Source organism: Sander lucioperca, chromosome 5 (genome assembly GCF_008315115.2).
Source record: "Sander lucioperca isolate FBNREF2018 chromosome 5, SLUC_FBN_1.2, whole genome shotgun sequence".
Classification (NCBI taxonomy): domain Eukaryota; kingdom Metazoa; phylum Chordata; class Actinopteri; order Perciformes; family Percidae; genus Sander; species Sander lucioperca.
This window is the reverse complement of record NC_050177.1, coordinates 41,780,445-41,791,404: the sequence shown is the minus strand read 5'-3', so window position 1 is coordinate 41,791,404 and position 10,960 is coordinate 41,780,445. Positions and strand designations below refer to the sequence as shown.

Here is a 10,960-nt window from a genome sequence, read left to right as displayed (position 1 = left end):
AGGGCTCCATCGCCTCCTGCCCTCAGCCTCTCCAACCGCTTCAATGCTTTGTCGGAGTCGGAGCCCGTGGTGGCCAGTGCGGCTCACCGGGCTCGCCCCGCTTCAAAGCAGACTGACCAGCCGTCGTCACGGAAGACGATTGCTACCGCGCGGCGAAAGCTTCTGAGGGATGCGGTAGTCAGACGGTCCGGTGGCCTACACTGCCTGGATCGGCCAAATGACAACGTTCCTCAAAAACAATCTCCACAACCGAACGGTAAGCATTCTTCCTCTTCTTTTCCCTGCCCATCTGAAACCGACACTGACTGTTTTGCTCCCGTCACCGGCTACCCACACCCCCCCACTCCTCGTCCGCTCTTCCCCCTAACCACAGTAATTATTGGGGACTCCATCACTAGAGACCTACGGTTTCATAATGCTGTCACACACTGTTTTCCCGGAGCCAAAGTTGCAGACATCCTGGCTAAAGTTATGGACCTGATACCCTCATTTCCGACCTCTATCAAACGCATCGTGGTCCATTGTGGACATAACGACATGTCCACTCGGATTCAGGAGTGTGAGCGCACAAGGCGAGACTTTACCACTCTCATTGAGGCTTTAAAAAGCACTGGGAAGTCGGTTTTTATTTCGGGCCCACTTCCATCTCTAGGTCGCGGATCAGGCCTCTTTAGCAGACTACTCTCCCTTAACACCTGGCTCCAGCTCACATGCAGCATTCACAGGATAGGTTTTATTGACAACTTCAATCTGTTTTGGGAACGTGGCTCCCTGTTCAGCAGGGATGGGATTCATCCCAATACACGCGGAAGCCAGATGCTACGTGGAAATTTGCACCACGCCCTGCATACCCAGACCTCTGATTGACTGTTTACATCCCGTAAACACTCCCACAAGCACACTGACCAGACACACTCTCCCAAAGTCAATAATCAGAGATACAGCGCTACACGCCCCTCTGTGCTCCCTTCAGAGCAATCACCCATCCATAATCCCATAACCACCGTGTCTGTCCCCCGACTGAGACCGTTTAAACCAAACGCTAACAAAAGAGGTGCTATACTAAACAACCTAATTGGAATTAAAACAACCACTGCAACGATAGAACAGAATAGGAAAATCAAATGTGGACTATTACATATTAGATCTCTGTCATCGAAAGCATTATTGGTAAACGAATTGATATCAGATAACCACATTGATTTATTCTGCCTCACCGAAACCTGGCTGGGCCATGACGAATATGTTAGTTTAAACGAAGCCACTCCTCCCAGTCATAATAATACCCAAATTCCACGAGGCTCAGGCCGAGGAGGGGGAGTTGCAGCCATATTTGACTCGAGCCTGTTAATTAATCCTAAACCTAAACTAAATTATAACTCGTTTGAAAGCCTTGTTCTTAATCTTCAACACCCAACATGGAAAACAGTACAGCCAATTATATTCGTTGTTGTTTACCGAGCACCAGGTCCATATTCTGAGTTTTTATCTGAATTCTCAGAGTTTTTATCATGCGTAGTCCTTCAATCAGACAAAGTACTTATTGTAGGTGATTTTAATATCCATGTGGACATTGAGAGCAATAGCCTTAGTACTGCTTTCAATTCACTGCTAGATTCTATTGGTTTCAGTCAGAGGGTGCATAAGGCCACGCACTGTTTTAACCACACCCTCGACCTTGTGCTAGAATATGGCATCAAAATTGACGATTTAATAGTATTTCCACAGAATCCTTTATTATCAGACCATTTTTTAATAACTTTCGAATTCCTACTACCAGACTATACGAAATTAAATAAAAGTTTCTACACTAGATGCTTATCTGACAGTGCTATAGCTAAATTTAAGGAAGCTATTCCAACAGCACTTAACTCAATGTCATGCCTTAATATAACAGAGGACTGTTATGTTAACTCTAGTCCCTCCCAACTTGATAACTTTGTAGACGCTGCTACGGCCTGCCTACGGACTACTTTAGACTCGGTTGCTCCTCTCAAAAAGAAGATGATGAAGGAAAGGAAACTAGCACCTTGGTATAACTCCCAAACTCGCAAATTAAAACAAATCTCACGAAAACTTGAAAGTAAATGGCGTTCCACCAAACTGGAAGAACCTCGTGTGGATTGGCAAGATAGTCTAAAAAATTATAGGAGGGCCCTCAGAAATGCCAGATCAGACTATTACTCAACACTAATAGAAGAAAATAAGAACAACCCAAGGTTTCTTTTCAGCACTGTAGCCAGGCTGACAGATAGTCACAGCTCTATTGAGCCATCTATTCCTATAGCTCTGAGCAGTGATGACTTCATGACCTTTGTTAATGATAAAATTATAACAATTAGAGAAAAAAATTCATCACCTTCTGCCCACAGCTTCCAACGACTCACCATTGGGCGCAGGAGGGCTAGAGAGAACGATAAGACCTGATACTTATTTAGACGGCTTTTATCCTTTAGACCTCCAACAATTATTGTTAAGGGTCTCTTCAGCTAAGCCAACTACCTGTCTCTTAGACCCCATTCCAACGAAGCTACTTAAAGAAGCACTACCCGTGGTCAACACCACATTACTAGATACGATCAATATGTCCTTATTAACGGGTCACGTACCGCAGCCTTTTAAAGTAGCTGTGATAAAACCTATTCTGAAAAAACCCACCCTCGACCCTGAGGTCTTAGCCAACTATAGACCTATATCTAACCTCCCGTTTCTCTCCAAAATCCTTGAGAAGGTAGTCGCTAATCAATTGTGTGACTTTCTGCATAGAAATAGTCTATTTGAAGACTTTCAGTCAGGATTTAGAATGCATCATAGCACAGAGACGGCACTGGTGAAAATCACTAACGACCTTCTAACTGCTGCTGACAAAGGACTTGTCTCCGTACTTGTCTTATTAGATCTTAGTGCTGCATTCGACACTATTGACCATACCATCCTCTTACAGAGACTGGAACATTTAGTTGGCATTAAAGGAATCGCACTAAGCTGGTTTAAGTCCTATTTTTCTGAGCGATCCCAATTTGTTAATATTAACGATAAACCATCCAAATACGCTAAAGTTAGCCATGGCGTTCCTCAAGGCTCAGTGCTTGGACCAATTCTATTCTCTTTATATATGCTTCCTCTAGGCAATATTATTAGGAAACACTCAATTAACTTTCACTGTTACGCAGACGACACCCAATTATATCTGTCAATCAAGCCAGACGAAAGCGGTCAGTTAGCTAAACTTCAAGCGTGCATTAAAGATATAAAATCCTGGATGACCCACAATTTTCTGATGTTGAACTCAAACAAAACGGAAGTTATTGTGCTGGGACCCAAGCACCACCGAACTTCATTATCTAAATATATAGCTACCCTAGATGGTATTGCCCTGGCCTCCAGCACTACTGTCAGAAATCTAGGAGTCATTTTTGACCAGGATCTATCCTTTAACGCCCACTTAAAACAAACCTCAAGAACAGCCTTTTTCCATCTTCGTAACATTGCCAAAATCAGGAACATCCTGTCTCAAAACGATGCTGAAAAACTAGTCCATGCATTCGTAACTTCCCGGTTGGACTACTGTAATTCTTTACTATCAGGCTGCTCAAATAAGTCCCTCAAGACCCTCCAGCTGATCCAGAATGCTGCAGCACGTGTTCTGACAAGAACTAACAAAAGAGATCACATTTCTCCTGTATTAGCTTCTCTGCATTGGCTTCCTGTAAAATCCAGGATTGAATTTAAAATCCTTCTCCTGACCTACAAAGCACTAAATGGTCAAGCACCATCATACATAGAAGAGCTTTTAGTACCTTATTGTCCCACTAGAGCACTGCGCTCCCAGAACTCAGAGCTACTTGTGGTTCCTAGAGTCTCTAAAAGTAGAATCGGAGCCAGAGCCTTCAGCTACCAGGCTCCTCTCCTGTGGAACCAGCTCCCAACTTGGGTTCGGGGGGCTGACACCGTCGCCACATTTAAGAATAAACTGAAAACCATCATCTTTGATAAAGCTTATAGTTAGGGAGTGAGGAGTTGCAGCATAGTAGAGTAGAGTAGAGGGAGGCAGGAAGTACAAGCCCGTTCCGGCAGGGGAGAGTACGAGCCCGGTCCAGGGCCCCTCTCTTTAGCCTGCCTCTCTTAGTTATGCTATTATAACTCTAGACTGCTGTGGGAAGCTCCTTCCAAGGACACAATGAGCCGCTCCCTCTTCTCTCTTTTCACTTGTCTCCTTTTGTGTGCATCTTAGTCCCAGAAATGCCTGTTACTAACCTAGCTCTGGGGAGTTTTCTCCCCGGAGTCCCTTTGCTTCTTCTTCACCCAGAACATCGCCTTGGAATTGGGTGGCACCTACACCGGGGTCCTGGGTGCAGCTGACGCTATGGACTTACTACACCCTGCTACGCTCTGCGTTTCCCCGCAGTGTCCGACTGCGTCCTGCCGCGTCCAACCGCGTCCACCCAGGCTGCTGTGCCACACTACACCCCGTAACGCCCTACTGTGCCCTACTATGACATGAACTACTATGACTACCATTGTGATCACTGCTTCACTATCTTTATTATGACTATTATTGCCACCATTCACCACTCCCCCAACTGGTGCCGTCAGACACCGCCTACCAAGAGTCTGGGTCTGTCCGAGGTTTCTTCCTAACAAAAAAAAGGGAGTTTTTCCTTGCCACTGTCGCAATAGCTACTGCTAATGCTTGCTCTTGAGGCAACCACTGTAATAGTTGGGGCTTCGTAAAGTACAGAGTTTGGTCTAGACCTACTCTATCTGTAAAGTGTCTCGAGATATCTCTTGTTATGATTTGATACTATAAATAAAATTGAATTGAATTGAATTGAATTGAATTGAATTGAATTGAATTGAACATGAACTTAGCCCTAAATTCAGTTTTTCAAGCCAACTTCCCCAAACCTGAAGAACAAAATCGGTTTTATGTCTGTGGTACAATTCGAAAGAGACTCGCACCAATAACACAAAAGCTGATTGGCTGCACTATAAGTTGCATGTTGGTCTCATTTGTAGTCATAATACAGCAAAATTATATCTGGACTAGCGAAAGAAAGAACTACAACACCACAGAATAAATAAAAAAAGAGCATTAAAGGTTGCATGGACGTAGGATAATTAAGACCTGTTTAAAATAATTTAAGACCTAGAACACAATACTTCAGCTGATTTAAAGGTGCACTATGAGTTCCTGCATACACTGTGAAAAAGCCCGGTCTCTGGAGACAACACCAGTGTTAATTTCGTTGACGAAGACTATGACGAAAAATATTCGTCAACGAACCTTTTTCACGGACGAAAACTGAATAAAAAGTCAGATATGATGACGAAATAAAACAGACACTTTAGTCAACAAATAAAAATGAGACGAAAATGTTAGGGAGGGATGAATGGAGAAGAGATCCAATCAGAACCACTCTTTTTTGTGGAACAAGTTGGGAAGAAATCCAATCAGAGCGAATCTTTGAGGGTAGGTTGATTTATGTGGAAGCAGCAGAGCCATTTTAAAAAGCTGCGGCATATGCAGGCGCAACAGCTAAACAAACGCAGCAGTAGTTACACAGGAGGACGAGTTTGCAGAACTTTGCACAGTTTCGAGGACGTTTTCACAACAGTAAGGTTGCTTACATTATACTTAGTTGTGTTTAGTTGCACAGTCTTAGTTACACAGCTTTGGCTGATTTCAGTTGACTTCGCTCGTTAGCAACACGCTAACGTTTTGCAGTGCACCCGGTCTGAGGGCAATGACATGTCTCATGAACAACAGAAATGTCAGAGCTAGGTCTAGGACGAACCGTTAAATCTGTGTCTGTATTGCATATTCAAACCTTAATACCATTCCATAACAGACTGATGGATACTTCCAATGACCAAAAATTCTGGAGAAACATTTAGTCAACTAAATCCACTGTAGATTTAGTTGACTAAAATCTGCTAATATTTGGTCTACTAAAACTAGACTAAGACTAAAAGATTTCAGATGACTAAAATAAGACTAAAACTAAATGGTGTGTTATTCAAAAGACTAAGACTAAGACTAAATCAGAATTTGCTGTCAAAATTAACACTGGACAACACAGGGGTCGTAAACGTCAAATTGGGGGCACAGGATAGGCACCAAAATACAACAAACCACTCCAGCCAATCACCGACAAGATGGTTGGGGGAGGGGGTGGGGGTTAGTGACAGTGTCAGTTAGTCATGACAGTTACGGAAAATTTTGTTTTGAATTTACTTGGAACGTCAACAGAAGTGACCATGCAGGAACTCATAGTGCACCTTTAAGACTTTTTGAGGCCTAAAATTTAGATTTTGAAATTTTAGACTTTTTCAAACCCCGCGTTAAACCTGTATGAATGTATAATTCAAATATACTATAACCCCATCTGAATTTAATTCAGCTACCTTTTACTACAACAGTTTGGTAAAAACCTTCTAGTAGTCAAGTTCAAGAGTAGTAAACGCTATAGTATAATGTGCATAGAACACTAAAGAGTCATTGTACTAGTACTACATAAAATTATTATATATTAATAGTATTACAACTGCATTTATATAACACTTCTCTAAATGAGTTACAAAGTGCTTAACAGTAAAATAAACAAAAATACAAACGCAAGAATTTGAAAGTATATCACAGAATAAAAGAATAAAAGAGGGAAGAGAACATTAGGATAAAACCAAAGACGGGATAAAAACATCGTTAGAATGGATGGAGATAGGAGTTGCAAACGAGATAGGAGATGCAAGTTTTGGAATAGCATGAAATAAAACGACAAGATACACATTGTGCAACTTCCATTAACTACTACCAGACGATAAAGCAAGGATCCAGTTGTGGCTGATTGTGTTGGAGAGGAGCTGTCCAGCAGGGTAGCCCAAATAAAATAACTACAGATCTTGACTCGTTTCATAGCAAAATGTTCTGTGCAATCCAGCTTTTGAGGTTTGGAAAAACAGCTGAGGAGTAGTGTCATCAGATTTTAAAAACCAAACAAACAATGCAGGACGCACTTCAGTTGACTTTAGTATTACTTAGTGGTGGCAATTACTTAATGATTTTCAGTTACTCAAACTTCTAAAAACATACTATAAGATAAGATAAGCTTTTATTGTCTCCTATAGGAGAAATTCATCTTGGGCATTCAAGAGAAACAAAATGGCGACACATTACGCATAAACACACAATAAATATACAGTTAACCTACATAGAAACATAATCATACATTATGTCATCCAATGCTTCAATGACCATCTAATATACCTCACACAATACCCCCCCCCTACCTTTCCTCACAATCACAGAAGAACAGAAGATAACCCACAACACATCCTTCCCCTCATATTGCACTTAACTTTGATAATGATTGCACATTTCCTGTTAACTCATTCTGTGGTAAATAACTTCTGTATTGCACAATGCCCAATTGCATAATACCATATCAAATATAACATAAATGGCACACAGTGAACCTGGGGTTCTGGTAGCTGCTATACTGGGTCTAAATAAATCAAGTGTCAAAAGCAACCACAAAACACGGTATATGTAAAATATTAAACCAAGATGGCTGTAACAGGGTTTTTCCTGCATAGAAGAATTTTTGGCACCCCCCAAAAAGAGGTTTTAGCTAGACTCACCAGCACCAAAATGATAAGAATTGACAATAAAAATAACTATTCAAATCCTCTCCGAATGTGGTTAAAAGCAATTCATCAAACAACCGTTAAACAAGCAGAACATAAACTTGAATATGAGTGCTAATCTCAGTTTTACTGTACAGAGTCTCTCCCAGTGATTTTTATGGCAGTGTTTAAATATTATTCTTTTTTTAATTGGGGTTTCATTTACTCAAGCATACTATGTATTTTTGTTTATCAAATTGTTAGAAATAACAGGACAATGCATAGAATTCTATCAAATAAGACCTTTACTGTACGCGGACCGCATTTCTATTTATGTAATGCATTTTATGCAGTTCCTATGAATGACGCCTTCACAACATGCACGGCAGCCAGGTTCCTGGTTCACCTGTCAGGTGTTTCTGCGGAGTCTTAAAAAGTCAAAAAAGTCTAAAATTTCAAAATAAACATTTTAGGCCTTAAAAAGTCTTAAAGTAGAAGTATGAAGTATTGTGTTCTAGGTCTTAAATCATTTTAAACAGGTCTTCATTTTCCTACGTCAATGTAACGCTACCTCTAATGCTCACTGAAATGCTCGCGCAGTGCTTTAGAATGTTGTTTTTATTTATTCTGTGGTGTTGTAGTTCTTTCTGTCACTAGTCCAAATATAATTTGCTGTATTACGACTACAAATGAGACCAACACGCAACTTATATTGCAGCCAATCTAGACACCAGTCCTATAATGCCAGAGAGCAAATCGGGGAATTGTTTCAGACAATGTTTCCGGACTTTGACATCTTTGACTTTTTTTTTGGTTGTTGTGGTATAGGTCTTACATTTCATTCATAATGGTCTTAAAATGTCTTAAAAAGTCTTAAATTTGACATGGTGAAACTTGTAGAAACCCTGACCTGTGTCATTTGCACTCTTCAGACAGGAGAGGGCGGCAGTGAGGCGAGAGCGGTCTTCTGAATTGGAGCCCAGGCGTCTCATCATGTCCTGCAACTCAGAGCTGGAGTTCTGCAGCAACCTGTCCACTGAGAGCTTCCCTGCTGCAGCCTGCAGGGGACAAGGAGGATGTCTCTGTTACTGACAGAAAATCTGTTAGAATAATCAGCAGCATATACAGAACGTTACTATGAGTGTTTGTCTGGGTTCCTGTATGTTTCTCTTCTTTGTCCCATCTGTAGCTGTCCCTGCAATCAGCTTAATGATGCATTTTCTGATCTGCTGAATCTCTAGGGCGTAGTCATGTCCCCCGCACTTTTCTTGATGGTGTCCTCTGTCCCCCGCACTTACAACAGGCGTGCGACGCGATGTGCATGTTACTCAGGTTATGTCAGTTGAATGATAGACTCATATAGAAATAGGCAATAATTAAATAATATATACTAAAAATATATACTAAAAATATAGGGAAGAAAACTCATTACAATATGCAATAGTGTATATGATGGAATAGTGGCATTAGAATGCGCCAGAGGCCACCAAATTTGGGCTATAAGGGCCAAAATTTGCAAGACGCAGCAGTAAAACAGTGTGGAACGGTTTATGGAAATGTCAGTGTTTCTATCAATCATAAATGAGACGTAGGCTACTTGGAATCTGCGATTTGGTGAGACAAATGGGAGAGGATCTTTCAATAAAAAATCCTCCCCCTGAACAATCTGTCCCTCTCACTTCGGAAATTATGGCTACGCCTGATGCATCATTCACGGACAGTGAGAAATTATAAGATGTGGCAAAGAGTCTTAACCATGAGGACATTTTCCACTCATAGGAAAAGTATCCTACAGGTAGACTTGCCTGCCAAGACATAAAGACATGCATGTCTGCTTTACAATTACAGCCTCAACAATCATCATTGAGTGGAATCAGGACCTCTGACAGTTTCAACAACAACAAAGCACAAGGAGCATCTCAAAAGGAGATACCATGTAGCATAAGACGTTTTGGTTATTTTGTCAACCCCTTTAAATTTAAATGTCTACAGATATACAAGAGTGTAAAGTGTTTAGCGTTCCAGGAGAGGAATGATAGAAGAAGTAGAGCAGTTGGGTGTATAGTAGTCTATATCCATGACGTTTAGTCAATATGTAGCACACTTGAATAGAGTGTAAAACCAAACAACCATGCAGAGAATATATCCTGTCTGTGGCAAACCAGGGTGCACAGGGTCCATTAGTACTTGGAACTCTCAGTCCCAGAGTAAGGTAGGTCTACACAACCAAAACGCTCTGGGTTGTTTGCATTTCTTTAACCAATCACAATCGTCTTGGGCTTTGCTAAACTCCGGACGCAGCGACGGTGGCGCTACAAAATAGTCTCTATAATCCCACCAATCGGTCCCAAAACGTCCCAGTTAGAGAGTAAATGCTTTACAAGCATTCCCCGAAAAAAAAAACAAGCAGGCCTACCTTGTTGCACCATCCAAATGTTCTTGCCATTTTCAGCGTGTGGTTTGCTAGCTCAAAGTTTTGTTGTTGTTTCCCGAAGCAAAGGGATTTTGAGAACGGCAACACACAGAGAGAGGAAGGTGAGGGGCAAAGCCTGGATGTCAGGCTTTATCCTGGAAATGTACTTCCGTTGATCCAGAGTACTCTTCTACTAGTCTGGCTCAACAGATGTACATTGCTGGCCTGACATCCGCCGTGTCTCCCATGCAGCGGATGGCCCTCCCACCCTCTCGCTATCTCCACTGTCAGGATTTAGCACCAGGACAGTTGTGATTGGTTTATACAAACGAAACTGAGCGTTTTTTTTTCCCATTCCCAATATAGATAGGTGGTGTAGCCAGGCCATACTGCAGCGCTGACACAGAACTGTGGAGAGCACTGGCATTACCAGACCTACTATTCTGCTAACCTATTCTATCTTCAAGTTCAGTTTTTTCTGAAAATGTCTGTCAGACATGCCAGTGTGTTCAACTTGAGAGCCTTCAGTACATGTTTACATACAAGGCATTTGACCTACCTCAGTTAGCATCACTGTATGAGAGCTTTGTATGTTCACACTGGTTAGTTTATATTACATTAAATCATATGTTGCATTTGCTTGCTTCCACTTAAGTTTTCTCTTGCCTCTGTATGCTATGCAAATATTGTCTGTACATCCATGTGGGCCTACTAGACACTACTCAGCCCTTTGGTGCATGCCAGCTAAACAAAAGTATTAATTTATACTTGTAGATGGTCATGTTGATGTAAGTGAAGAATGTAACACACACACACACACACACACACACACACACCTGTATGAATTGTGGTGTGAGGTCAGCTGTTAGGAGCCAGTCCTCCAGTCTCGCGAGAACAGTAATTCTTTACAGTTCTAGAAGA

At 41.6% G+C, this 10,960-nt stretch overlaps 1 protein-coding gene across 5 annotated transcripts in view; it reads right to left on the bottom strand.

Annotated features, from left to right (window-relative positions):
* The window catches only part of LOC116041155 (kinase suppressor of Ras 1-like), a 78,561-nt gene that overhangs the window by 21,966 nt on the left and 45,635 nt on the right, over positions 1–10,960 (bottom strand). For all 5 annotated transcript variants that reach the window (XM_031287038.2, XM_031287036.2, XM_031287037.2 and 2 more), the window contains one exon: positions 8,537–8,684. In XM_031287038.2, coding sequence (XP_031142898.1) covers positions 8,537–8,684 — 148 coding nt within the window. The remainder of the gene's footprint in view (positions 1–8,536; positions 8,685–10,960) is intronic.